Source organism: Macrobrachium rosenbergii, chromosome 43 (genome assembly GCF_040412425.1).
Source record: "Macrobrachium rosenbergii isolate ZJJX-2024 chromosome 43, ASM4041242v1, whole genome shotgun sequence".
NCBI classification, from domain to species: domain Eukaryota; kingdom Metazoa; phylum Arthropoda; class Malacostraca; order Decapoda; family Palaemonidae; genus Macrobrachium; species Macrobrachium rosenbergii.
Genome location: NC_089783.1, coordinates 29,304,868 through 29,317,903, shown reverse-complemented (window position 1 = coordinate 29,317,903; position 13,036 = coordinate 29,304,868). Strand labels below are relative to the sequence as shown.

The following is a 13,036-nucleotide window of genomic DNA, read 5'->3' as shown; positions in this document are numbered from 1 at the left end:
AATACCTCAGAAGATTATGACAGGTCAAGGTCGAAGACAAGGTACCTACAGTTCACGAGTTACTTCCGAGAAACGGAAATATGTCAACTTTGTAAGGCGATCGGGGAGCCCCTTTTTGACTTGCTTCGGCGGTTCAGCAATAGGTAAAGGTACAACAACACGAACGAACAAAAAGGGAAAGGCAGAATTGAATTCAGTTCGGGCCTAAGGGACGCTGCAAAGAGCCTATAGAATTGTCAGCATTATGCTGCTCAAGGTACCCGGCTATGAAGGAAACAAGACTTATTAGACAATTCGTTTTTTCGGATCAACAGATATTAGTAAAATTCAGATTTACACCGACATGTAATATACTTGTCCTTGGCCAATACAAATCCCATGAAAATTATAGTAGAATGAAGTACAGAGATGGGTGTCGACATGCCTTTTGTTCTGAATAACGGTGACTTTAAGTATATTAAAGCACTAAAATATCTTGTATCCTTTACCTCCTGAAAAACTATAGATTCATTAGGAATGACTTGCTGTTTATTTTTTATTTTTTTATTTTGTTATGAGTGTCTGTGTAAGCACACATTATGTGGTAGAATATCATTTCCTAATGTTATAGTATTCGGTAGGATTCTAATAACTTCTCCGTTCTCTATAAAGGAAACATACGACCTATATAGAAAATGTTCGTCTTTGAGCGTTAACTAATCTTTAAATGTTTTCCCTTTCACAAAGAAAGGTTAAGTAGTCTGTAAATTTCAAACACATTTGCCACATTAATTCATTTTTTAATGAATGGAGATTGCATCTCTCTCTCTCTCTCTCTCTCTCTCTCTCTCTCTCTCTCTCTCTCTCTCTCTCTCTCTCTCTCTCTCTCTCGTCAGTCTTCCTTGCTGACTTTTGATTTCGATATATTCTGGGAGAATTGAACTCTTATCATGAAGCCGGCGAACGCGTCAAATTATAGGCTGGTCATAACCTCATAAAATAATTCCATTCATAACTGCAAACTTGTTAATAAGACTAAGCAGTTCAATTAATGCAGGTTTCTTCTTATATCCAATAAGTTTTATAAATATACACGAATAAAAAATACTAGTTGAAAGTGAGACCTTATAAGGATTTTTAGTAGTAAGTTTTCAGCAAGAAATATTTGATAGGTTTCATGAGGTAAGAGAATCCACTGATGCTGTGTTAGTGAATAGAGTTTTGGAAACAAAGCTTCCTTGGTTGGTGCAGAGGGTTGGATAGTTATCTCGTAGCGTAAATGGGTGATTTTATAGCTGTCTCTCAAACAGAAGGCGCTTTCACTATTGTTGCTCAGGAAAAGAAGGACATGGACCCTATCTATTGAAAAACCAAATTTCAAGGTCAAAAGTTTATAGGCGTTCTTAGACGTTGAAATGAGTTACCACGCAATCACCATTTCACGAGAATCATAGAAAATGATAGCTGTTCTTTTTCCTCGTATATTAAATGAATGTTCTGATAATTACCTCATGAAAAGTGGTGGTCCTCATGACTATATTCAGTGAAGTAGAGTAATTGGGGTCACTTCTTAACAAAAGGGTGTCTGAACATCAATCAGCAAATGGAAATTAAGAATTTCCAGTCTTATTTTACAGCTTTTCTACTTAGAATTTCAGACTCACCCCATCTCCCCTCTTCTTGTTTTTGTGCTTAATTCGTCCTGAGCTGGAAAGAAGTGCGCGTTGGCCCTCTCATACGCGTTTGCAATTTGAAAATACACACTCTTCGAACATGAAAGTTCAGTTAGCCATCGTTAAGAAATGGTTGTTTGTATATACCCCTCTTGACAAATTAAAACTCTGTCGTGCCTTTTGTCTATTGTTAAAACTTATGAATTGACAACGTACTCTTTGTAAAACTTAACTTAGTCAACAGATTTTGCAGTATCTCAGTGTCATGTCTTATCTCACGTTTCCTTTCTTTTTATATGTTCACATTAGTAGGTATTTAATGTTGGCGTGTTCCTTCGAAAACATTTTATGCACTGCAAAAAATGTACTAAACTTCCCGAGGTGGTCAATAACCCCATAAAAACCTTTTGCAAGAACTGACGAAATCTACCATATAGGCAATATTGCTCTCAGGTCCATACGAAACATGCAACGACTTGGTGTAACATATGAATGCAGAAAAGGAAATTAATATAAAGAAAGCTAAGTTAATATGATTATGTTGACTCGATCATCAGACTTCATGTGAATTCCCATCAGCCAACAGCCCTCCGGTTAATTGGTTGGCTTCAATCAAGTCAACTTATACGATCATAGTAAGGTGCTAAAGGGAATAAGAGGCTTGTTGTTGAACCCTGGGCTGCCACCCAACCAGGATGGATGGTCTCGTGCTTCTGTGTCATAACATTTCCATGAAACTGAGGAAAAAGGAGAAAAATACAGAATGATGTACAAATGCAACAAAAAAGACGTGAATCACAAAAAGATATGGTAGACATGTACAATCACTCAAAAAAGTTTTGCAACATACTTCAAAACTTTTCGGACAACAGCTTATAATAGCGACATCTGGCGCTATTTGGCAACTCAGTTGTAAGCGCATGAAACAACTGAACACTAGTGGTGGGTCCGAGAAATTACCTGCAGTTTCCCTTAAACAGGGCTTTTTCTGATACTGCTTACTGTTGTCATATTTTACTTAATTAAAGGATGTTACTGTAATACTTCAGAGGTCATCGCTGTTCTTATGTTTTAATATTTTCATCTCCAACTGCCATCACTATCGTTGTTTTATCTCCTTCATATGTGTGAACTTTGTAGACATAGGCCTACGACTGTTACAAGTTGAACTATTAGTCTTATTAACATCAACAAATACGATTTTTGTAAAGATTTGCTTCACATTATTATTAATTAAATTTTTGAATGACTAATCCTATATATATTGTGAACTAGTGAAACTTAATATAAAATATACTGAACTAGACTAACAGATTTCACGTCTATTTTTGTAATATGTAGAATATAATCGCACACACACATACATACATACATACATACACACACACACACACACACACACACACACACATATATATATATATATATATATATATATATTATATATATATATATATATATATATATATATATATATATATAAAATGCCGTTATCATGTGTAATTTCTCATTTCTTTCATTGCTACTTAGGCCTATCATTTTGATGCCTCTTATGAAGTTAACTGAATATATAACGCCTATTTTTGTTTTTCTTATTATCTAAGTTTCTAAAGAATTAAAATTAGCTAGAAGTTCAACATTAATTTATTTAATGCTAAATGCCAGCAGTGAAGAAGACTACCATGCTCATCAGTGGAGAATGTCTCCTCCTCATCGCAAAAGATGACTCGTACAGAAATCATCGGCCACTGGATTATATTATAACGCAAACTCTAGCCTCTATTCTTTGTGTTTCGCTGATACGAAGTGTTTCTTGACAGGAGTATGATGAAATAATATCTTGGTCTCATGTAGCCTGTTACGGATGGTTTGAGCAGCAACTTGAAGGGAGAGCGTAATGTTCTCTCTTTATAGCAACATCGGTTGTCAGGGGGGAGTTAGGCGGAGTTCCTTAAGTAATCATCCGATGATGATCTTTAACGTAGTGCAACAATGGGGTTGCCCTCCATTTTTTACAATGAATTTATCATGTTTTCTCGTTCTCTCTGTTGCTGTATCCCTCTATACATGGTTGTTTTATTCACGCTAAGCTGCCGAGCAATATCTACAATAGAAACATTAGTCTTATGCAAGCTAATGATTGTGGTGCGGCTTAGTCTGTTGCCCATCTTATCGGTGCACGTGACGAGACAGTTTAAATTTTTCCTGCGTGAATGTGGAGTCACACGATAACATACGACGTTACGAGATTTTTTCTATTTTGTTTTTGACAACAACAATGGTTGAATTCTTTCTTTCTTTATATATATATAATTTCATTGATGGTTATTCAATATTATTTTATTAGTCAATAAGCTTTTATCTGGATTCGAAATATAGTTTCTTCTTTGACTCTTTTGCCCACTCATCTGAAGTGAAATTTTTCAAAATGTTTCGTCATTTTTCGTAATATGAATTTTTCGCTCACCATTCTTTTTTATATTGTTAACCGTATGATTAATAACCAAAGTCGAATAGGAAAATTACATTTCCTTGTAAATATCAAAAGAACAAATTACTGTTAGGTGAATGAAAACTTCTGGAACATGTTGCAGAACATTTTTGAGTGACTGTACATATATGTGGAACAAGCACTTGGCTGTTATGACCAGGTAATAAACTTATTAAAATTTTTGTTTTTATTTGTAATATTTATTTTTGTATTATCAGGGACAAATTATTCATTTTTCTCATGCCAAGATTCGGGAGGCCCTTCCCTGTGGTTTCCTACCTCAGGGAAGCCCTGAATACCCTTTCCCAGGATAAGAGGCCATCTTTGAGGCACCCACCTGGGTGAGAGGTTTTCTTCCAGGAATGCCTCCCGACCTGGCAGGATCTCTGCATCCTTCTAGATAAGGCAGAGCCTGTCTCCTAGATTATTCTAACAGAATGACCAGAAGGAAGACATCTGTAAGAATAGATCTAGATATCCGACTGTTTGCCTGCTTTGACAGAGATCTTCTATTAGAAGCCTTCATCAAGGGACGTAGCACAATTTAAGGAATTGAGTTCTTCTTTCTGCAGAGCCGGTGTTCTAGAGTATTCCAACGGAATTACCCGAAGGAAGACATCTGCAAGAATAGATCTAGATATCCGACTGTTTGCCCGCTATGACAGAGATCTTCTATTAGAAGCCTTCATCGAGGGACGTAGCACAATTGAAGGAATTGAGTTCCTTTTTCTGCAGAGCTGGTCTTCTAGATTATTCCAATAGAATTACCAGAAGGAAGACATCTGCAAGAATAGGTCTAGATATCCGACTGTTTGCCCACTATGACAGAGATCTTCTATTAGAAGCCTTCATCGAGGGACGTAGCACAATTGAAGGAATTGAGTTCCTTTTTTCTGCAGAGCTGGTCTTCTAGAGTATTCCAACGGAATTACCCGAAGGAAGACATCTGCAAGAATAGATCTAGATATCCGACTGTTTGCCCACTATGACAGAGATCTTCTATTAGAAGCCTTCATCGAGGACGTAGCACAATTGAAGGAATTGAGTTCCTTTTTTCTGCAGAGCTGGTCTTCTAGATTATTCCAATAGAATTACCAGAAGGAAGACATCTGCAAGAATAGGTCTAGATATCCGACTGTTTGCCCACTATGACAGAGATCTTCTATTAGAAGCCTTCATCGAGGGACGTAGCACAATTGAAGGAATTGAGTTCCTTTTTTCTGCAGAGCTGGTCTTCTAGATTATTCCAATAGAATTACCAGAAGGAAGACATCTGCAAGAATAGGTCTAGATATCCGACTGTTTGCCCGCTATGACAGAGATCTTCTATTAGAAGCCTTCATCGAGGGACGTAGCACAATTGAAGGAATTGAGTTCCTTTTTTCTGCAGAGCTGGTCTTCTAGATTATTCCAACAGAATTACCAGAAGGAAGACATCTGCAAGAAGAGATCTAGATATCCGACTGTTTGCCCGCTTTGACAGAGATCTTCTATTAGAGGAGTCTTCATCAAGGGACATAGCATACTTGAAGGAACTGAGTTCCTTCTTTCTGCAGAGCCGGTGTTCCAGATTATTCCAACAGAATTACCAGAAGGAAGACATCTGCAAGAATAGATCTAGATATCTGACTGTTTGCCCGCTTTGACAGAGATCTTCTATTAGAAGTCTTCATCAAGAGACATAGCATACTTGAAGGAATTGAGTTCCTTCTTTCTGCAGAGCCGGTGTTCTAGATTATTCCAATAGAATTACCAGAAGGAAGACATCTGCAAGAATAGATCTAGATATCCGACTGTTTGCCCACTTTGACAGAGATCTTCTATTAGAAGAGTCTTCATCAAGGGACATAAGATACTTGAAGGAACTGAGTTCCTTCTTTCGGCAGAGCCGGTGTTCTAGATTATTCCAACAGAATTACCAGAAGGAAGACATCTGCAAGAATAGATCTAGATATCCGACTGTTTGCCCGCTTTGACAGAGATCTTCTATTAGAAGAGTCTTCATCAAGGGGCATAGCATACTTGAAGGAACTGAGTTCCTTCTTTCAGCAGAGCCGGTGTTCTAGATTATTCCAACAGAACTACCAGAAGGAAGACATCTGCAGGAATAGATCTAGATATCCGACTGTTTGCCCGCTTTGACAGAGATCTTCTATTAGAAGTCTTCATCAAGGGACATAGCATACGTGAAGGAACTGAGTTCCTTATATCTGCAGAGCCAGTGTTCTAGATTATTCCAACAGAATTACCAGAAGGAAGACATCTGCAAGAATATATCTAGATATCTGACTGTTTGCCCGCTTTGACAGAGATCTTCTATTAGAAGTCTTCATCAAGAGACATAGCATACTTGAAGGAACTGAGTTCCTTCTTTCTGCAGAGCCGGTGTTCTAGATTATTCCAATAGAATTACCAGAAGGAAGACATCTGCAAGAATAGATCTAGATATCCGACTGTTTGCCCACTTTGACAGAGATCTTCTATTAGAAGAGTCTTCATCAAGGGACATAAGATACTTTGAAGGAACTGAGTTCCTTCTTTCGGCAGAGCCGGGTGTTCTAGATTATTCCAACAGAATTACCAGAAGGAAGACATCTGCAAGAATAGATCTAGATATCCGACTGTTTGCCCGCTTTGACAGAGATCTTCTATTAGAAGAGTCTTCATCAAGGGGCATAGCATACTTGAAGGAACTGAGTTCCTTCTTTCAGCAGAGCCGGTGTTCTAGATTATTCCAACAGAACTACCAGAAGGAAGACATCTGCAGGAATAGATCTAGATATCCGACTGTTTGCCCGCTTTGACAGAGATCTTCTATTAGAAGAGTCTTCATCAAGGGACATAGCATACTTGAAGGAACTGAGTTCCTTCTTTCAGCAGAGCCGGTGTTCTAGATTATTCCAACAGAACTACCAGAAGGAAGACATCTGCAAGAATAGATCTAGATATCCGACTGTTTGCCCACTTTGACAGAGATCTTCTATTAGAAGAGTCTTCATCAAGGGGCATAGCATACTTGAAGGAACTGAGTTCCTTCTTTCAGCAGAGCCGGTGTTCTAGATTATTCCAACAGAACTACCAGAAGGAAGACATCTGCAGGAATAGATCTAGATATCCGACTGTTTGCCCGCTTTGACAGAGATCTTCTATTAGAAGAGTCTTCATCAAGGGACATAGCATACTTGAAGGAACTGAGTTCCTTCTTTCAGCAGAAACCGGTGTTCTAGATTATTCCAACAGAACTACCAGAAGGAAGACATCTGCAGGAATAGATCTAGATATCCGACTGTTTGCCCGCTTTGACAGAGATCTTCTATTAGAAGAGTCTTCATCAAGGGACATAGCATACTTGAAGGAACTGATTTACTTCTTTCTGCAGAGCCGGTGTTCTAGATTATTCCAACAGAATTACCAGAATGAAGACATCTGAAAGAATAGATCTAGATATCCGACTGTTTGCCCGCTTTGACAGAGATATTCTATTAGAAGAGTCTTCATCAAGGGACATAGCATACTTGAAGGAACTGATTTCCTTCTTTCTGCAGAGCTGGTGTTCTAGATTATTCCAACAGAATTACCAGAAGGAGGACATCTGAAAGAATAGATCTAGATATCCGACTGTTTGCCCGCTTTGACAGAGATCTTCTATTAGAAGAGTCTTCATCAAGGGACATAGCATACTTGAAGGAACTGAGTTCCTTCTTTCTGCAGAGCCGGTGTTCTAGATTATTCCAACAGAACTACCAGAAGGAAGACATCTGCAAGAATAGATCTAGATATCCGACTGTTTGCCCACTTTGACAGAGATCTTCTATTAGAAGAGTCTTCATCAAGGGACATAGCATACTTGAAGGAATTGAGTTCCTCCTTTCTGCAGAGCCGGTCTTCTAGATTATTCCAACAGAACTACCAGAAGGAAGACATCTGCAAGAATAGATCTAGATATCCGACTGTTTGCCCACTTTGACAGAGATCTTCTATTAGAAGAGTCTTCATCAAGGGACATAGCATACTTGAAGGAACTGAGTTCCTTCTTTCTGCAGAGCCGGTGTTCTAGATTGTTCCAACAGAATTACCAGAAGGAAGACATCTGAAAGAATAGATCTAGATATCCGACTGTTTGCCCGCTTTGGCAGAGATCTTCTATTAGAAGAGTCTTCATCAAGGGACATAGCATACTTGAAGGAACTGAGTTCCTTCTTTCTGCAGAGCCGGTGTTCTAGATTATTCCAACAGAATTACCAGAAGGAAGACATCTGAAAGAATAGATCTAGATATCCGACTGTTTGCCCGCTTTGACAGAGATCTTCTATTAGAAGAGTCTTCATCAAGGGACATAGCATACTTGAAGGAACTGAGTTCCTTCTTTCTGCAGAGCCGGTGTTCTAGATTATTCCAACAGAATTACCAGAAGGAAGACATCTGAAAGAATAGATCTAGATATCCGACTGTTTGCCCGCTTTGGCAGAGATCTTCTATTAGAAGAGTCTTCATCAAGGGACATAGCATACTTGAAGGAACTGAGTTCCTTTTTTCTGCAGAGCCGGTGTTCTAGATTATTCCAACAGAATTACCAGAAGGAAGACATGTGAAAGAATAGATCTAGATATCCGACTGTTTGCCCGCTTTGACAGAGATCTTCTATTAGAAGAGTCTTCATCAAGGGACATAGCATACTTGAAGGAACTGAGTTCCTTCTTTCTGCAGAGCCGGTGTTCTAGATTATTCCAACAGAACTACCAGAAGGAAGACATCTGAAAGAATAGATCTAGATATCCGACTGTTTGCCCGCTTTGACAGAGATCTTCTATTAGAAGAGTCTTCATCAAGGGACATAAGATACTTGAAGGAACTGAGTTCCTTCTTTCTGCAGAGCCGGTGTTCTAGATTATTCCAACAGAATTACCAGAAGGAAGACATCTGAAAGAATAGATCTAGATATCCGACTGTTTGCCCGCTTTGACAGAGATCTTCTATTAGAAGAGTCTTCATCAAGGGACATAGCATACTTGAAGGAACTGAGTTCCTTCTTTCTGCAGAGCCAGTGTTCTAGATTATTCCAACAGAACTACCAGAAGGAAGACATCTGCAAGAATAGATCTAGATATCCTTTGACTGTTTGCCCACTTTGACAGAGATCTTCTATTAGAAGAGTCTTCATCAAGGGACATAGCATACTTGAAGGAATTGAGTTCCTCCTTTCTGCAGAGCCGGTCTTCTAGATTATTCCAACAGAACTACCAGAAGGAAGACATCTGCAAGAATAGATCTAGATATCCGACTGTTTGCCCACTTTGACAGAGATCTTCTATTAGAAGAGTCTTCATCAAGGGACATAGCATACTTGAAGGAACTGAGTTCCTTCTTTCTGCAGAGCCGGTGTTCTAGATTGTTCCAACAGAATTACCAGAAGGAAGACATCTGAAAGAATAGATCTAGATATCCGACTGTTTGCCCGCTTTGGCAGAGATCTTCTATTAGAAGAGTCTTCATCAAGGGACATAGCATATTTTGAAGGAACTGAGTTCCTTCTTTCTGCAGAGCCGGTGTTCTAGATTATTCCAACAGAATTACCAGAAGGAAGACATCTGAAAGAATAGATCTAGATATCCGACTGTTTGCCCGCTTTGACAGAGATCTTCTATTAGAAGAGTCTTCATCAAGGGACATAGCATACTTTGAAGGAACTGAGTTCCTTCTTTCTGCAGAGCCGGTGTTCTAGATTATTCCAACAGAATTACCAGAAGAAGACATCTGAAAGAATAGATCTAGATATCCGACTGTTTGCCCGCTTTGGCAGAGATCTTCTATTAGAAGAGTCTTCATCAAGGGACATAGCATACTTGAAGGAACTGAGTTCCTTTTTTCTGCAGAGCCGGTGTTCTAGATTTATCCAACAGAATTACCAGAAGGAAGACATGTGAAAGAATAGATCTAGATATCCGACTGTTTGACATCCTAGCTTTGACAGAGATCTTCTATTAGAAGAGTCTTCATCAAGGGACATAGCATACTTGAAGGAACTGAGTTCCTTCTTTCTGCAGAGCCGGTGTTCTAGATTATTCCAACAGAACTACCAGAAGGAAGACATCTGAAAGAATAGATCTAGATATCCGACTGTTTGCCCGCTTTGACAGAGATCTTCTATTAGAAGAGTCTTCATCAAGGGACATAAGATACTTGAAGGAACTGAGTTCCTTCTTTCTGCAGAGCCGGTGTTCTAGATTATTCCAACAGAATTACCAGAAGGAAGACATCTGAAAGAATAGATCTAGATATCCGACTGTTTGCCCGCTTTGACAGAGATCTTCTATTAGAAGAGTCTTCATCAAGGGACATAGCATACTTGAAGGAATTGAGTTCCTTCTTTCTGCAGAGCCGGTGTTCTAGATTATTCCAACAGAACTACCAGAAGGAAGACATCCGCAAGAATAGATCTAGATATCCGACTGTTTGCCCGCTTGACAGAGATCTTCTATTAGAAGAGTCTTCATCAAGGGACATAGCATACTTGAAGGAACTGAGTTCCTTCTTTCTGCAGAGCCGGTGTTCTAGATTATTCCAACAGAACTACCAGAAGGAAGACATCTGCAAGAATAGATCTAGATATCTGACTGTTTGCCCACTTTGACAGAGATCTTCTATTAGAAGAGTCTTCATCAAGGGACATAGCATACTTGAAAGAACTGAGTTCCTTCTTTCTGCAGAGCCGGTGTTCTAGATTATTCCAACAGAATTATCTTCTGGTGTCCTTCTGGTATCCGTCTGGTATCCCTCTGGAGGCCTTCTGGTGTCCTTCTGGTGTCCTTCTGGAGGCCTTCTGGTATCCCTCAGGAGGCCTTCTGGTGTCCCTCATGTGGGCCTCTGGTATCCCTCTCACCCTGAGAGCTCATCCGCCTACCTGCCGAACAGCCCTTGACTCTCCACGGGAAAGTTCTTCCATCTGCCGAGATGGGGGAATCTTGCCAGCCGTTGACTCTCGCTGGGAGAGTTTGCCTGTCCGCCAAACAAGCGTTGGCTCTCTCTGGGGAAGAGTTCCTCTTCTTGGCCAGGTGGTTGGGAAGATCCCTGGCCGTTGGCTCTCATGGTTAGAGCTAGTCCTCCTACCTCCACACAGTTGTTGGCTCTCACCATGAGAGCTGGTCCTCCTGCCTCCGAGCAACTGTTGGTTCTCATCCTGAGAGCTGGTCCTCCTGCCTCCAAATAACTGTTGGCCCTCACCTTGAGAGCTGTTCCTTCTGCCTCTGAACAACTGTTGGCTCTCACCTTGAGAGCTGGTCCTCCTTCCTCTGAATAACTGTTGGCTCTCATCCTGAGAGCTGGTCCTACTGCCTCCAAATAACTGTTGGCTCTCACCCTGAGAGCTGCTCCTCCTGCCTCCGAATAACTGTTGGCTCTCACCCTGAGAGGTGGCCCTCCTGCCTCCAAACAGCCGTTGACATTAGCTTGTGAGAGTTCCTCCACTGGATGAGGTGGTTGGGAAGATTCCAGGCCAGTCCTCCCTCTGAGCAGCCGTTGACTCTAGCCAGTGAGAGTTCCTCCGCCTGACGAGTTGGGGGAAACTTGCCAGCCGTTGACTCCCACTGGGAGAGTTTGTCCGCCTGCTGGGGGTTAGGAAAGCACAGCTGTTGACTCTAACCAGTGACAGTTTTTCCGCCTGACGGGTTGGGGGAAACTCGTCAGCCGTTGACTCCCACTGAGAGAGTTTGTCTGCCTGCTGGGAGTGGGGAAAGCACAGCTATTAACCCTCCTTGGGAGGGTTAGTCCTTCACCCTGCCGTTGTTGTCCATTTGAGGGCCTATTGTCCCATGATTTATTCCTAAACTTCGTCGAAATCTCATGTGTTCTTCATCAGCTGTAATTTCTCTGTCAGGAGAACTTGATGCCGATCTGAAACTTCCAACAACTTGCCGAGGCAGTCTTCCACGTTTCCACAGTGATTTGTGTAATCCTTGGTAAACCAGTCCTCAAAATAGGCTATGTCCTTCTTGCAGTGCTCATTCTCGCATTCTAGTTTTAGAATCTGAAGGGCCATTGACTCCTTTTCTTTCCTCATCTCATCGTGGACTGTCAACGCTTCAGTCATCTGTGTCCTTAGGGTCTCTATCTCCTTTAAAGTTGACCTTTTCTCTTCCTCCTTCTTCCTTTCATTGTTGACAGTTTCCCTCTTGAGCTCTTTGACTTCTCCTTCCAAGACCTTATTACGTTCTTCGAACATTGTGAAAAGTCTCTTTTTACGGTCTAGGTCCTCCAAGGTTACATTCAACTCCAAGTTCTCCTTCCTAACAGTATGGACTGTTTTTTCCCATTCTTGGAAATCGAGCTCACGCTGTCGTCTCTCTTCTTCCATCTCCTGAATCTTCTTCCTCAAACGTTTGATTCGATCAGCTTGTCTGTCTATGATCCTCTGCAGTTTAGGGGCATCATTACCTCCATGTACTTCAGAAGACCCCTTATTGTCCTTCACAAGAGATCCGACTTCCTCCTTCAGAGCATGGATAGTTTTTTCAATCTGTACTTTTTCTTTCAAAAGTTGATCAGTGTTGTCCTTTTCTGTATCCGTCTCTTTAAGGTCTTCTACTTCTACTTTCGTTTTGTAAATTTGCTCTTCCATCTCATTGTTGATTTGCAATTCCTCAGTCAAATTCAGACGGTCCAGATCTTCTATTAAATCTTACACTGTTATCAATTAATAGTAAATCTTTTTGAGATTGTGAACTCTGCATATAACTTTTGAACTTAGAAATAAACCTGTTTGTTTAAAGTTTTAAAGGCATAGCATTTCATTTTGACCACCAGTAATTAGAGAAATTAATGAATGTGTACAAGGTGAGTGATATATCTGTTTGTTCACCTGAGACATATCTAGGTGTACTAGAACCAAAGAAACCGT

The 13,036-nt window shown here is 40.3% G+C and overlaps 1 protein-coding gene across 1 annotated transcript; it reads right to left on the bottom strand.

Moving 5' to 3' along the window:
- Positions 1-11,980: 11,980 nt before the first annotated feature.
- On the bottom strand, positions 11,981-12,757 carry LOC136829037 (uncharacterized). The gene has a single exon (XM_067087423.1). The coding sequence runs from the start codon at positions 12,755-12,757 to the stop codon at positions 11,981-11,983; it is 777 nt and encodes a 258-aa protein (XP_066943524.1).
- Between the last annotated feature and the right edge of the window lie 279 nt (positions 12,758-13,036).